A 16,536-nucleotide genomic window follows, 5' to 3' on the forward strand; every position below is an offset into this window, starting at 1 on the left:
ATTGTATGTCAATTAGCATAGTTTTCCTATAAGTACATTAAGTTCAACTATCATTGACATATTTAAAATCAAGCCGCATTAGTATTTCGATAGTGTTATCTTTAACCAGAGACGAAAGGTTACTAAATTAAATAAGAATTCATAAAATTAATGATAAAAAATTTGACAGACATAGAAAAAAAGAAGCAACGGTTCTTCTTGCGGTAGAGATAAAGGAAGATATACGAGCGATAACTTTAGGGATCTTTTAAGAGCCGCGCTTCATATGGATCTGCAGGAGTTCTATATTTCGATAAGTATAATTTTTTTTAGGCCCCTTCTTAAGCCGGTCCTGAGGCGGCTGCCTCGTGAGTCTCTTATAGAAGGTCCGACTCGGCTTGGATTCGTACTTCCTGATACACTATTGATCAGTCAGAATGCCACTCACTAATACCCATAAATTGTGTTACATTCACATTTTTCCAACACCCACCGCCACCTCTGCTTGGCCGGAAGCATCAAATCCAGCCGCGTCAAGGCTCTCCTCTCCAATTACTAATGGAGCTAATATAGGTGATCTATTCAGACTACGGACTATGCCGACATCGTCATCCGGGCTGCTCCCTTCTTCTCTGGTATTTTTTTTCTTTTTTTTTTAAAGTAAACTTCAGATTTTTTTCATCTTGACTGCCATCAGCTACCCGGGCGCGTGGCTCCGCCCTTATCCCCAATCAACCTCTGCCTCGTTTGGTACGGACCTTGGACTGCCGCCCAACAAGCCTTGCTGCGCGACTTCCTCTTCTCGCTTTCTGATCCTTCCAGTCCACCTCCATCCATTGCTCAGTGGTGATCCACAGTGGCGCCCCGCCCAGACCGGCGCCAACATCTCCCGCCTCGTGGCCGAGGCCTCCCTCCCACATCTACCGCCGCACTTGTCTAAAGAGCTTGAGGGCATGAATATAATCAAGAATACTAAACGAGCACAACCGATTAATATACTTAAAGAGCTTGGAATGACAAATATAAAACAAGGTTCTATCAACTCGTCTAATTCTCTTGATTATCATTAATTTGATACATCATATTAAGAACAACGAATTTTTAATCAGAAAAAGTTTTTTAATTTTTTTTTCCAAATTTTTAATCGATTACCGCATGGTAGTAACTTTAATTCATTGTAACAATGTAAACGAACGACAAAATCGATATTGAATACACGATTTGGAAATACCTACGTGATTTGGATAATATAAAATTTAAACTCATATATAATTCTTTAACATGTCTGAATTTATTTAATTAAACGAATAGTCGATAACAATACATACTCGATCAGTGCAGTCAACAGAAACTATTTGCAATATTTCCACTAAATCTCTTACTACATCACACTACAAAACATAGCCACCCACCATTTATTCATTTACAACTCATGTTCTCTAGCTGAGTCCTCCAATAGGCTTCATATAGTCGCGATACAATTGCTCAATCCCTTGGACTAGTGACTTGCAAAACTCCTTGCATAGCTCTTTTCGGTTGGTTTCCTTCTCCCGCGAGCTAACATAAAGATGGAACATTATCCATAAGCAATCAAGTCGAACCAATTCAGGAACACATAGGATGAACATATGATGTACTAACATTGAACAAGACAACTCTCTAACACTTTCAAGTAAATAAACATTTTGACAATTCTTCTTGTTGGATATATATTCAATGCCCTCAGATGCACATTGTCCTCGCATTATGTGATCAAGATGGCAGCACAAGGAAAATAAATTATTAACAAAAGTAGACTTGACACTCAAGCAGGTTGTAGCTCCAGTTGGCTACAATTATTACTGAAACTACTCTAGAAAATTACTTCCTGTCTGCAAGGCCTCCGCACCTGCACAACACTCTTTCCAGTTCTATCACCCATTTATTTCCAACTTCACAGAATATTTCCATCTACTGTGTTATGTGGGTTATTAGCCATTTCTTTCTAGTGTTCTCTTCCCCTTCAGTCACTCACATTTCCAGCTTTTGAAATAGCACTCGGTAAACGTCTGATTAGATAATATTTTTCTTTCAGTTTAAGTTGGTAACAAAGTTTGAGCCATTCTATTGTGTATGCCAAATTTCCTTAGGACTTGCATTGACAGTAGCATTCCGTTGAGCCATTGTTTTCCAGCTGATTTTTCAAGCACTTATCTTTTGTAATCCATAGACCGTTACAATGATTGAGCAACTCTTGACAAAAGTAGATCATAGGAGTTTTTGTTTTTCTATCATGTGTCAAGTTATTCTGAAGTTATGCAAACCACATATTACATGAACAAATTTATGTACAGCACTTGTGCTAATCGAATGGTAAAACTCAAAATGTCCTACATGTTCTTGTCATGGCACAAAAACAGTAATTCAAGCACCTAAGATTCCCAAGTATACAAAAGCACATTAAAGCAATAGCAAGCTTGTTCGTTCAGTTGTCGGTAATAAAATGTTCCAGGGCAATAAAACATCAGCAACTGTAGTACATTCAAATTAAGATCCAAATGCCAACAGGATTCCAAAAAAATGGTTCATATACTCGCTCCTACATTCAACCCAAATTACACTGCAACAAACAAAAGAAAGCCATAAAGTTTCTAAAGAAAGCCACTGATCTACCTACTGACATCTCAATGAATCCAATCAAAAGACAATTTTTATGTAATAGCCACATAGAATTTTAATGTCTGATCAGCAATAGTCAGAGATAATCTAGTATTAAAGGAGAACAAGCATTAAAAATATATTACTTGCCAACTCAGTACATGCTAAACATTTTCAACAGAGATAGAGTGAAATAATCAAGACGGCATGAATCAGAAAATTACCACTGAACTATATATGTGAGCACATGATCTTCCCAAGCATTAGCAACAGCAGTGTGTGATATATAGGATTCTAATTGAAGCATGACAGATTCAGATAATGATGCTTTACAACATATAAACACTAGTAATTATTCCTACAACACCTCCAGAATCCTAAGCTATATATATATATATTTATATAAATTTCTTTGTTACTTTCAGGAGTGAGATATGAAGTAAAGAAAGCAACTGCAGATTCAGTAACTAACCTATGTTTGCTTGAATGAAGCATTCCAAGAATTGATGGAGTGCGATAGGAAATTGTGTTCAAGAAAATTGATTTGCGTTTTGCAGAGTGAGAGCCAATTCCATGGCGTTCTTTCTCGTCTTCTGGTTCAGGTCACAGAACAAGAGAGAGCAAAGCTGCAAACCACCTTCTTCAATGGCCTCCAAGGCCATGTCTTTGCTCTCCGAACACACCAAGTTGAGCGCCAAGAGGCCGTGCTCGATGGCCCTCGGGCTCCCTGCTCTTAAGGCCTCCGCCAATGCCTTCACGAATCCGATCGTCTTCCGCATCTCATCCTTCCCTTCGCGGCACTTGGCAAGGAGACCCAGGACTCGGACCGCCCTCTCAGAGCCCTCGCGCACGAGGCGCACAAGCGGAGGCACAGCGCCGGCGCGCACGGCTCTACGCCGGTTATCCGCGAACTTGCACAGCTCGTATAGGGCAGTGGTCGCCTCCCGCCGCTCCCGCGCGTCGCCGTCGCGGAGGAGCGCAGCGAGTCGCGGGATCGCGAACGGGTGGGCTCCGATGGTGGCCTTGTTGACCTCGACGACCGCGAGGCTGGTGAGGAGCGTGGAGGCGAGGGCGGATGAAGAGGAGCAACCTGGGGATAGGGCGGTAACAACGGGGTCGAGGGCACCCTCAGCGACGAGTCCGAGGCGGGCGTCGTCGCCGTCGAGAGAGAGGTGGAGGAGGGCACGGAGGGAGAGGTCCTGGAGGTCTGGGCGGTCGGTGGCAGCGGCGTGGCGGAGGAGGACGGCGACAGCGCCAGAGTCGGTGACGAGGCGGCGGCCGGCGGCGCCCCCACACTGCGCAAGGCGGAGAACGGAAGAGAGGGAGGCAACGTCTGAGGGGAAGGAGAGACAGGCGAGGAAGGTGAGGGTGGAGGCCGGTGCGGCGGAGTGGGGAGGGCGGCGGGCGGCGAGGAAAGAGGAGATGAGGCTGCGAAGGGCGTAGTTAGGGATGAGAGAGGGGGAGGGGGGAAGAGGGAGGTTGGTGACTGGGCAGGTGCGGTTGCCGGAGTCGAGCCAGCGCTGGATGGAGTGGCGGTCGAAGGTGTGGCCGGAGGAGAGGATGACGGGGTCGGTCATGACCTCGAGCGAAATCGGGCACCGGAAGTCCTCCGGAAACTCCTCCGCCACTTCCATGGATAAAAGAGCGAGTTTTGAAGCAACGGCGGAGGCGGAGGAGGGTAATTAATAGATTCCAGAAGACGCAGTAGAGACGAAAGAAGAAAGAAGACTACGCTGAAGGTTTTGGAAGGAGAGGAGAGGAGAGGAAAGGAAAGGAAGGGAGTTAATAGGGAAGATAAAATAAATAATACAATGACCAAAATGCCATCGCCCCTAAAAACCCTTTTTAAATTAATCACTATATATTAATTCAATTTTTGTCTTTTAGTTTAGTATATGTACGGATTTATTTATTTATTCATTTTTTTAAAAAATTTTGCTTCAATAATTCAAAGCCTTGTAGATTGGCGGATCAGCTGCCCATTGCTGGTGATCTCTGTCCGTAAAAGTCAAACGATCGTGAAAGAAAATCCAACAATTAAAAGATTCGGCAAAGATTTGTCAACGGGGATCGGTCAAAGTCTTACATAAAATACTAAAATTAAGTGAAAATAAATGTCACCGATCGATCAATAAACTTGCTGCGAAATCTATCTAAAACTACATTGGCAGGGAATAATATAAGAATTTTTCGCTTTTGACCTTTTTTTAAAATCGCTGATAACGTTTCTTGTGGTAACTAAGAGATGATGCCGCGTGCCATTTTTTAAAAACCAATTGGTGGATTACTGGATTTATTAATCTTTAAAGATTTAATTACCTAATTTCCAAGATTGTTTCCCGTGTATAATTTATTGAGCAAACGGGTCAACAGATTGGAGTTGACAAGATAGAAAATAGTGGAGGCCGAGTCGTATTTCACGGCCATGAATAATTTTCGTTGACTCGTGAATGCGATACGGTTGACTTTGCGGTGGACCTATCTTGAGCTCAATTCACTCGCTTGGTCTGCCTGACTCCGGTTTATAACTTTCTAATAAAATTGTATATTGATTTCTCAATATTGAATATAAAAATTGTTATTTCATGAATATTCTATTCACAATTATTAGTGTGTTATAATTATTGAGGTAGTGAAGTTGTCGCTCGTGTAATTGTCTTTGGATCAAGGTTAATCAGTTTGATTAAATTTTGATTGGTCCAAATTTGAATTTCGATATTTGATAATGTGTGAGAGAAAAGTCAAATAAGTTAAGGGATGATTAGATATTTGATTGGGAAAATTCTAATTGAAGATTAGACAATGAAAAGTTCTAACTGAAAATTAGACAAGTCAGTAAATGACCTAGTTAAAAATTAGGTAATAGAAATCTTAATGGGTCTAAGTAATGGAATATTTAGTTGGGAACTATTGAATAAAAGTGAATGGAGAAGAGGTGGAAGAGAAAATAGACTCCATTGTCAATGAGACTTTAATCCCACATTGGGAGTTTCATGGCATGATGGTTGACTTATATTGATTCACATGCATTGAGGATGTGAACAAATGCATGAAGAGAGGTTTTCTCTCACGCGTGGTGCGCAGGGGGGTACAAAGTCAGGACTCGGATTGCACTCAACCATGTTGACTCGTGTGCGGACACGACTTGTGTGCGCCAAATGTCGAACCGATCGGGGGAACAACCATTAACCCTACCGCTGATCTGAGCTCAAGGAGTCTGTGATCGTAGAAGACGCAGCAACACAAGCTTCTCTCCACCTTCATTCTCTCATCCTCCGGAGGTGGGGCGAATTTGTTTTAAGGAAACTGCGTTAGTCGCAAGTCTCGGTCAATTTTCCAGATCGGTCTCTTCATCCGCCCGGTCGGCCAATCTGTGCTCAACCTGTATGCTTAGACCAGTCTGTCCGCGCTCGGCCTAACTGCTTCGCCCGACCGGTTTGTTTGCTTGTCAGCTCGCCCCGCCTGTCTCTCGCCAGGCCTTTCTGCCCGCTCGACCGTAGTGTTTGGTCACTACTGTTGATCTGTCTGATCGACCTGCCTGTCTCTTGACTACTCAGTTTGGAAATACAGACCTGCTGCTCAGTAGATCTGCTCGCTCGGTGACTGAGTCTGATCAGCCGCTCTTCAGCACGTTGCAGAAACCAGCCCCTGCTAGCAGCCTGAGATTATCCACTCAGGTCATCTCGATTGTAAGTTGAATTTAAATTCTGTAATTTTAAATTCAGCTAAGTCTTCAAAAAATCTCCGACAACATATTGAATTGTCGAATAGGAACTAAGCAATAGAAGTCCTAGTAGGGCTAGATGAGATGAAAAGTCTTAAGTGGATCACTAGATCGGATACTTGGTACGAGATAAAAAATCTAAGTAAGTCAAAGGTTGACTAGACACTTGGTAAAAAAGTCCTGGCAAGTCAAGATTGACTGAATGTTAATCAATGGAAAATCCCAATAGGTCACGAATGATTAGATGTTGGGCAAAGCAAGTCCTGGTATATTGAGATCAATTAGATACCATACAAGATATGAATTCAGCTTAGAAAAGTTGAATTATCAATAGATTACACCAATCGATTGATAAACCCTAAACCTGAAATTTTAAGTTTAAGGTTGGGAAATAGATTGACCCAATCGATTGGCCCAAAGTAATCAATTAAATCAATCGATTGAGACCATTTTCGTGAGAGAACAGAAAGTGTTGATCCCCTTGGTGGCCGGTTAGAGGGGATGAATAGCCTAAAATAAAAATAAAACATTTCTCGTCTTTTCAAGCTAAATTAAGAAATACTTGCATAAAAAAAACTTAATTAAAGAAAAAAAAAAGACAGATCATGTACTTGGTTACAACCTAAGTGGTTGTTAATCCAAGCTAAGTAAAGCTCACTAAAGTCTCCTTCAGGCGGAGAAACCTTTTACAGTAGTTGAAGCACTCAATTACAAAGTTAAACAGAAAGAGAATTGATTACAAGTATTGTTGTTTAGCTTCTGGGATCAGAGTTGTATTTATAGCCCTAATTAAGATTGCTGGAAGGGTTCTAGGGGCTTGGACATGGATAGAATTTTATCCTCATTGCAACGAATCGCGCCACGTCGCGATTTGATAAAATTTCTGGTCCGAGCACCCGGAAGGATTCCCAGGGGTCTTCTAGACCAGGGGAGACCCTACAAGCTCATTGGTGGGGTGAACTAGACATGTTTAACAGGTGGAGTACAATCCACCCTACTAATAAACGGGCAGGGGTTCAGAACTGGTCCAAGGATTATGAACCAGAGGATCCCTACCCTCTTTAGATACATCTATCAGTTCTGGACACATTTATTTTTTTTTTATTTTTTTTCGAATCTTCGACGAATCCAAATATGTGACAAATTCATGGATTTGTTGTAAATTTGACGACGAATCATTGGATTCATCCCAAAATTGACGATGAATCCATGGAATTATCGCAAGTGGTAAAAAAATTTAAAAACTAAATGTGCCACATAATTGGCAACACATTTATTTTTTTTCCAATCTTCGATAAATCCAAAGATTCGTTACTAAATTTGTGACAAATTCATGAATTCGTTGCAGATTTGACGACAAATCCTTAGATTCGTCCAAGAATTAACGAAGAACCCATGGATTTGTCGCAAAGTGGTAAAAAAAATTTAAAAAATAAATGTGACGTGGAATTGGCGACACATTTATTGTGTTTTAATTTTTTTACTAATCTATAACAAATCTATATTCTTCGTAGAATTGGCTCTATCAATTCTATATATTTCTATACTTCTGTGATAAATTTTTAATTATTCGTAAAGTTTATAATGAATATCATTTTCATTATAAAATTTGTAATGAATATAGAATTCGCTAGAGATTTTGCAACGAATATTTATAATTTCGTCACTAATTTGACAGTGAATTTTGTAATTAAATTTTATTTGTTGTTAATTTGTGATGAAACTTTTGTATTACTAATTAACAATAATTTCTTATTGTTATAGATTTGGGGTGAAAAAATTTTATCCCTGAATTTCGTCCCTTTTGTAGCGTGGTTTATCAAATGGAATGGCAAGATAAATTCACCTTCTCATCTGATTGACAAGTATTCAGGGCATTTATTCAGTAGGGACACCTATATATTCTGAGATTCATTACATAGTTGCATAGTCTTGTCAACAAGCAACACATGCACAATTACAATTATACAGCCAATAAAAAAATTTGCACTGTTTTTCTCACACAAATGTATTTCACCTTCCACATATCAATCATGAAATTAATACTGACTAGATGAGAACCATAACGTACCATCTTATATATTAATTACTTAATTAGTAGACAAGAACGTACGAGAGCAGCACAACAGAGAGCCCAACGATTGCAAAGTTCATGAAGTGGACGAGGAAACTGATGCTCCTTACAGCATCGCTTCTAATATGGCTGCGATCGTCATCATTGTTCCTTGGTTGGTCTGAGTTCGTGGTTCCAAAATTTGACTGCCCTGATCCAGAACTTGAACTTGAACTTGATCCAGTGTTGTCGGAATTAATTCCTGCAGTATTTCCTGCGCCACCGCTATTGTGTCCTCCGCCGCCGCCGCCGCCGCCGGTCGCTGCACCACCTCTGCCTCCTGTTGACCTATCTACTGCTGTGATGCTGTTGGTCACTCCGGCTGCTTCATTACGTTATTAGAATGGGGTTGGGAAATTGATCAGACTCAAATATAACATGAAAAGAATTTCTCTATAATTAGCAGAGGCAATAAGATTGAGGAAAATACTTGAATCTTTGGTAGACTGCACCCAGTGAGTAAAGGATGAGATCACTAGGAGGAAGAGGAAGAACTGAGTAGGTTTCTTCAGCTTCTCCATTCCTGCTTAAACAAAAAAGCAAGTGTTTGCTCTGTTACAACACCTATATATTCTCTAATGCTAAGCCTTAAAGCAAACATCAAAGGAATATTAAAAATTTTAAAAAAGGCAAAATGCTCAGGTTCCTCTTCCACTTGGTTTTCTTTTCACCAATCTTAAAATGGCGCACCACCCTCCAAGTGGAGGATTCGTGAAGGCGTAAAGCGGCCCTTTCAGTTTCACAATGGTCCTCAAAATTATTCAACCAGCCGGCCAACTTTAGATCCAACACTATTGGGTTCAGTTCTTCTTTAGAGTCATGAATAGTGATGAAGAAGCAAGCATATAAGAAAAGGAATCGTATGGTTATTGCCTTAATTTAGACTCTGTTCCATCTCCTTCTCTTCAAATTAAGAGATGATCGAAGGCAGTAATTAACTAATGTCGAAGGTGATTTCTTTTTCTTTAGTACTCTACGGTCTTTTTCCCTTCGTTTCATCGTTCAAGCGTGTTGGAAAATAAAGTATAGAAGAAGAAATGTACTCTAGGTGAAAAAGAAAATAAGAAAAGAAATATGAACTCTATTTATTTTTATTCACTTAAAATTAACATATTTATAGGTTTACTGGATAACCACTAATCTCAAATGCATTGAATATAGACTATTATATTTTTTTTATCAATAATACTCATTCTTATCAACATTGTTGCCTCATCTATTCTGTCTCTATTTTCTAATTTTATCTCTATAACATTCATTTTTATCAACAATTGTCACTTCATTTATTCTATCTCTATCTTCTAACTTTATCTCTATCTCACAAACACTCATTCTTATTCTTATCAATAGTTATCATCTCATCTATTATATCTCTATTTATAATATTCTATCTCTATCTTCTAACTTTATCTCTATCTTCTAACTTTATCTCTATCCAAAAATAAGTTTAATTTCTAACACCTCCTTTTAAACTTAATTTTGCGACTCCAAGTAGATTTCGCATCTTGATAAAGTCTTCAAACTTGATCTTGAGACTTGGTGTATTCTACTTGCACCTCTTTTCTTATAATGCACTTTCTGATATAGTGATACCATGTATTGATGAGCTTGCTACTATTATAGAAAACTGGATTCTTTGCTAGTGTTATTGTAGATTTGTTATCAACTTGAATCTTGGTTGCCTCTTCTTGTAGTAAACTTAGTTCATTCAATAATTTTTTGAGCCAAATAGCATGGGAAACACATGAGGTCGCAGCCACATACTCCGTTTCACAAGTAGAAAGTGTGATAATAGATTATTTCTTTAGCATCCAAGTGAAAATTATATCTTCCATAAATAACACAAATCTCATAGTACTCTTTCTATCATCTATATATCCACCCTAATCACTATCGCTATATCCTTCAAATTTGAAATTGTTAGATAATGAATAAAGTAATTCAAAATATATCGTACCTTTAATATAACATAAAATTCTTTTAACAATCTTAAAGTGGGTGGTAGTTGGAGCCTCCGTGTAGCGGCTAACAAGTCCAACAACATAAAGAATATCAAACCTTATGCACGTCAAGTATTATAAATTTTTAACCAAGCTCTTGAAAAATGTTGGATCAATTTTTTCTCCTTCATCATGCTTGGATAGTGAATGATTGTAAAGCACTAGATGAGGGGTGAATAGCACGAGCCACTTTTCATGTTTTTCAAAAACTCGAGAATACAGTGGAAAATAGAAAGATAAAAAACCAAATGCTAACACAAGTTAGTTTACTTGGTTCGAAGCCTTCGATGACTCCTACTCCAAGACTCGCACTTGCTGAGTGCTTTCGTTGAGCAATCACTATAAGCTCAAATAGTTATTACAAAGTTTAAATACAAAAAAAAGTAAAATATACCGACAACAAGAAGAATAGTAGCTAGAGCGTTAGTCGTCGGAGCATCTTTTCAGTGTCGTAGAGATCTTCTCAAAGCAACACGTGAATAAGAAAGTCAGAGTAGTTGATCTTGTGAGGCTGCTGGTCAAAGGCTCTTTTATAGGCCTTTCCGAACGCCCAGACTAAGACCTATCCGATCCTACTACATCACTGAATATCCACCTCCGGGAGCCTGGATCACCCCTGGGCACCTGGACTGTTGACATAGCTACACCTTGATGAAGCTCTATCCGGTGGCCTCTATCCACTCCCAGGCACCTGGACTAGTCCCGGGTGCTTGAACACTAATGTGTGCAGGCCAATCAGAGTGCGCCAACTTATTTGCATGAGTGGTTGGGCTTGGGACCATACAGGTGCCTGGACTCACTTCGAGCACATGGACCTCCAGGCGCCTTGAAGTCATTTTTCCAGCTTTCAATTTCCTGCACCACAGAGTTAGTACAACAACCATAATATTAAAAAATAAATGCTTTGACAGTCTCGGGACCGTCCAATCCAAACTTTGAATTTCGCTAAAACCCTAGGTCAAATCGACTCTTACTGTTCCCTTAATCGGGAATATGTTTTCACTAGATCTCTCCTCCAGTTGCTTACCTGACCTTACCTGCCAAACATCTGATCATCTAGACATGTTTGGACTTTCTCTGGTCCTTTTTAGTGTCTGATCAACCTAATTAACTAAGAGTTTTCTGTAATACCAAATTAGTACAATAGATATAAAATATTAAAATAAATAAATGTTAGCAGCTTTCAAGATTCGTTGGTCCGGTCAACCGTGCGCGATCAACCAGAAACCAATCGGTCACACATTCTTAGAATTTACTCCTCTAAGTCTCCTCATTACCTAGGGTTAACTCCCCCTAGGATTGTCTAACTTCAGTCACTAGGACTTCCATTGTCTGACTTCACTTACTAGGACTTCCACCACCTAGCTTCACTCACTGGGGTTTTGCTTAACTCACTAGGGCTTCCACCACCTAGCTTCGCTCACTAGGACTTCTACCACCTATCTTCACTCACTAGGGCCTGGCTTAACTCATTAGGACTTTCCCTTTCCTAACTTCCAGTTAAGACTAGTCACTTAGTAGACTTCTCACTTGCCTAACTTCCAGTTATGACTTACCCTTGTCTAACCTCCAATTATAGTCACTTAGTAGACTTCTCACCTGTCTAACTTCTAGTTATGACTTACCCTTGTCTAATCTCCAATTATGATTAGTCACTTAGTAGACGTCTCACTTGCCTAACCTTCGGTTAGGACTTACCCTTGCTAGTCATCTAGTCCTAACTAGACTTCTCTCTTCTAAACATCAAGTCATGTTTAAATTAACCATTAGTCAACCTAACCAAACTTGGGTACATTGTCAAACATCGAACCCTGGAGGTTGATTGCACCAACAGATAGCTTAACTCCATATTCTATTGGGGTATTTATGGGCTTACTATTATCCTTATTCTGAATGTATAGAGTATATGTTCATAAGGATATTTAATGAAGTCTTTCTCTTGCAAATACTTGTATATCTGTCTATTCCATTCCCTTAGTGTTTGTTTTAGCCCATAGAGAACTTCCTTCAATTTTAGAACTCTATCTACTTGTACTTTGACTTCATAACCTGATAGTTGCTGAATATAGACTTCTTCAAGAATTCTATTTTAAAAAATAGATTTTACATCCATTTGATGTATTTTTCCATTTATTTTAGGCTACTAAAGTAAGGATTAGTCTAACAGTTTCTAATTGAGCAACAGGAGTGAATACCTCATCATAGTCAATGTCAGAACTTTGACTGTAGTCTTTTACTACCAATCTTGCTTTGTATCTTTCAGCTTCTCTTTTGACATTCTTCTTTATTTTGTGCACACATTTCACATCAATCATCTTATGTCCTTCAGGCAGTGAAGTTAACTCCCATGTATCATTCTTCTTGATCGCCTTGATTTCTTCATCCATCGCATTTTTCACTTTTTGTTTTTTATATCTTCTTATAAATCCATAAACTCAAAATTGGCAAAGAGATAAAATAGAATAAATTTATCTTGATTTTTAGTTACCACATAAAGGTCACGTAAGCTTCTAAAGCGTGATACTCTTTCACTTGAATTTTCACTTGAAGTTGATGTAGATGAATTTCTTTAAGTACTTGATGGTGGTGTTACTAGCGGATTAGTAGGCTCCTATCTTATTTACTCCACCCTTGGTTGCTCCACATTTTTTTCTTCAAAGTATAAGAAAAAGTTGCAATATTTATTTTGAGATTTCCAATTACATTCTCATTCTTCATCAAATATGACATCCAAGTTGATGATTATCTTTCCAGTATCTGGATTGTATAGCTTATACCCTTTTGGGTTAGTATTACAACCAATAAAAATGAACTTCTTACTTTTATCATCTAATTTGTTTCTTGCTTCATTAGACACATAAACATGCGTTATACTCCCAAAAACTCTTAAATGAGAAATCTCAGGTTTTCTTTCACTCTATGCTTCTTGTGGTGTCTTGCCCCCATACACTCCTTGTTAGTGATTGGTTGGATAAATATACTGCACATGCAACCGCTTCTACCCAAAATTCCTTTGGTAGCTTCTTGCTTTTGAGAATGCTCCTTGTCATGTCAAGGATGGTTTAATTTTTCTTTCCACCACTCCATTTTGTTGAGGGGATCTTGGAACTATCAAGGGTGATCATATTCCATTGGCTTCACAAAAATCTTGAAATTTCTTTGAGGTAAATTCTCCTCCTCAATCAGAAATCATAGCTTTGATCTCGAGACCACTCTCTTTTTCTACAGTAACTTTAAATTTTTTGAATATGTCGAAGACCTCCGATTTTTGTTTCAAGAAATATATCCAAAATTTTCAAGAAAAGTCATCTATGAAAAGAATGAAATAATTACTCTTACCAAGTGAACTTGGTTTTATTGGACCGCAAACATCTATGTGTATAAGTTCAAGTGGCTTTTGGGCTTTTGAACTTGACTCCTTTGAAAAATCTCTTCTAAATTGCTTCCTAAGTAGACATGCTTCACAGAATTGGTTAGGATATTTGATGCAAGGTAGCCCTTTCACCATCTCCTTCTTTGAAAGTATTCTAGTCCTTTGAAATTGAGATGCCCAAATCAAAGATGTCATAACCAAGTGGTGTCTTTATAACAAGCTTTGAGACAATTGACAACATCATTTTGAATATTAAGCAAAAATATTCTATTTCTTGGCATAGGCACCTTAGCAATTAAACAACCAAAATCATCTTTCAATATAAACATATTATCTTTTAGATGAATATCATACCCTTTTTTCAAAAGTTATCGTAAGCTCAAAATGTTGCTCTTCATATTTGTCACAAAGAAAACATTCAAAATATATTTATATTTTTCATTTTTCAAATTGATGAGAATGTTACCTTTACCTTTCACATCGATCTTTGATTCATCTCTGAATGATACATTACTACCAACTGATTCATCAAGCTCTACGAACATGCTTCTTTTTCCACACATATGATTATTTGCACCAGTGTTGAGACACCACATTGTATCTTTGCCTCTTTCATTATCTTTACTAGCGATCGTGCACACGCATTGCATGAGCTAAGCCCCTTACTGTGTGAGGCAATGCGGGGAGAGATATGACCGAAGAAGAATTGGCCTATAGAAAATAGTTTAAATTTTTTAGTATTACCCCTAATTTTATTTTTTGTAATGGAGCAAGACTTAAATATTTTTATAATTTTATACATCTCTAAGGGTACTTATAAAAAATTGAGGTAGGTCAACTGGCCAACCAAACTATACGTGGCTCCGCCTCTAGTTGCGTACGTAATATAATACATGAACGCATGTGAATAATAGACTCTCATTCATAAAAAAATCAATTTAATTCTTTATATCATATATTAAACTAATAAGAACAAATACTACACTTAATTTTAGCCAAAAGACTACCCATAAATTGGATAAGGGTGCGCTAGACCTATGCAATAGTGCAATACTAGGGCGACGCTTGAGAATCCCAACAACAAACTACTATAACAGACTTCCCCTTATAAAAAATTAATTTAATATCATATTTGATCTTAGCCAAAAAGCTGAGAAAAGTATATTTTCTAATATCGCCAACCCAAGGTATTTATAGAAGGTTATTTGCTTGCAGTATTGTCAATTCTAAGATATAGGACTAAAGAGAACTCTAGTTTTTAAATTGATTAATGAAAAAAATTCCTAATAATACACCGTAACTGAGTCTTGAACTCTAGATTACTGACTGATGTGTTTGAGAAAATTACTAATAAACCTTGAAATTATTTTTTTTGTGAAAAGAAAAAAGGACATTACCGTAATTTCATTTTGGGCTTAACCAAAATTAGTTAGTAAAGGGGACAAATTATTAATAAAATAGTAAGATACGCTAGTAGTAAGGTACCATCTTTGTGCCCTCTTCCACATCCTCTTGTTGAATTTTCTCCTCTTTATTTATTATTGTTGAAAATTGATCCTTGCTCATTAGCACGACCTTGTCTATATCCACGACCTCTTCCACGTTGACTTCTATTGTTACTGAAGTTTTCACCTTTTTTTGTCGGTTGAAGAGTCATCTTTAAGAGTTATTGAGTAATTTCTTCATTTATCTTCTTCTTTTCTTCATGGGCTTATAATGAACCAAGAGTTGCTCTATTGTCATGGTTTATGGATTCTTGGTCTCTTCGATAATGGTTATAATATTATCAAATTTTGAATCCAATAATGATCGAAGATTTTTTTAGTGATATTTACTTCTTCTAGTTTCTCACAATTTTTCTTTAGTTGATTGAAAATTATAGAGATTCTAGAAAAATAATCGGATACCAAATCAAATTAACTTTTAAAAATATTTGAAGTCGTACCATTTTTACTCTTTTTTTCTTGATATGAGACTTAGAAATTTTCCTATGCTTGTTTGGCTGAAATTACACTTGAGATTTTCTTAAAACCATCCTTATTTAAAGTTTGATAAATGAGGAAGAGAGTCTTCTCTTTCTTTCTTAAATCTCTATGACTGTATTTTTTAGTCGGAGATAACATTGAGTCATCACGCGGCTCATTATAGCCTTTATCCATAATCCAAATCATTCTCTCATTCTTATCAATAATTATCACCTCATCTATTCTATCTCTATCCATAATATTCTATCACTACTTTTTATCTTTATCTTTATCTCTATCAAAAATAAATTTAATTTTCAACAATTTTCAACAAAGCACAATGAACGTACGATTGGTGTCTTTTAATTGCGTGGATTCATAGAAAGCGTTTGGATAACGATTTTCCCCTCTCATCACTCATGACTCAGAAGGTGTCTTATTCCTCATATTTCGTTGGCCATATTTCAGTAATTGTCAAAATTGCAAAATAAATTAATTCTGATTGCGTGATTAATTAGTCAACTGAAATAATACAAGTAAGGTATTAAAATTTAAACAAATATAACTATTTTAAATTTATTAAAGTTTAATGAAATAAAGGTAATCGATACAATATTAATTTCATAAATTTTAATTATCTTGATTTTTATGAAAGCTTATTAATTTTTGTAAAGAAAATCAATCAACTTCAGAGTATTTTATTCTAATAATTAAATAATTACCTTATTTTATCTATTTCGATAACA

General features: G+C 37.5%; 2 protein-coding genes and 1 pseudogene across 3 annotated transcripts; all 3 read right to left on the bottom strand.

The window, feature by feature from the left end:
* Window positions 1-1,246: 1,246 nt before the first annotated feature.
* LOC121992028 (U-box domain-containing protein 8-like) lies at window positions 1,247-4,379 on the bottom strand. The gene is made up of 2 exons (XM_042546144.1): window positions 3,089-4,379; window positions 1,247-1,536 (listed from the first exon to the last, which is right to left on the bottom strand). The coding sequence occupies exon 1, from the start codon at window positions 4,248-4,250 to the stop codon at window positions 3,147-3,149; it is 1,104 nt and encodes a 367-aa protein (XP_042402078.1). The 5' UTR covers window positions 4,251-4,379; the 3' UTR covers window positions 1,247-1,536; window positions 3,089-3,146.
* A 4,015-nt stretch (window positions 4,380-8,394) lies between these two features.
* On the bottom strand, window positions 8,395-9,030 carry LOC121992136 (inhibitor of growth protein 1 homolog). 2 transcript variants are annotated; one of them, XM_042546310.1, is made up of 2 exons: window positions 8,884-9,030; window positions 8,395-8,775 (listed from the first exon to the last, which is right to left on the bottom strand). In XM_042546310.1, exons 1-2 carry the CDS (start codon window positions 8,972-8,974, stop codon window positions 8,435-8,437), a joined length of 432 nt encoding a protein of 143 aa, XP_042402244.1. In that variant the 5' UTR covers window positions 8,975-9,030; the 3' UTR covers window positions 8,395-8,434. The 2 variants fall into 2 exon arrangements, with proteins under 2 accessions (XP_042402244.1, XP_042402235.1); XM_042546301.1 differs by having other exon boundaries at window positions 8,395-8,778.
* A 5,815-nt stretch (window positions 9,031-14,845) lies between these two features.
* LOC121994654 lies at window positions 14,846-14,989 on the bottom strand (annotated as a pseudogene).
* Window positions 14,990-16,536: the final 1,547 nt, after the last annotated feature.

The sequence above is a fragment of the Zingiber officinale genome, chromosome 1B, assembly GCF_018446385.1.
Source record: "Zingiber officinale cultivar Zhangliang chromosome 1B, Zo_v1.1, whole genome shotgun sequence".
Taxonomy (NCBI): Eukaryota; Viridiplantae; Streptophyta; class Magnoliopsida; order Zingiberales; family Zingiberaceae; genus Zingiber; species Zingiber officinale.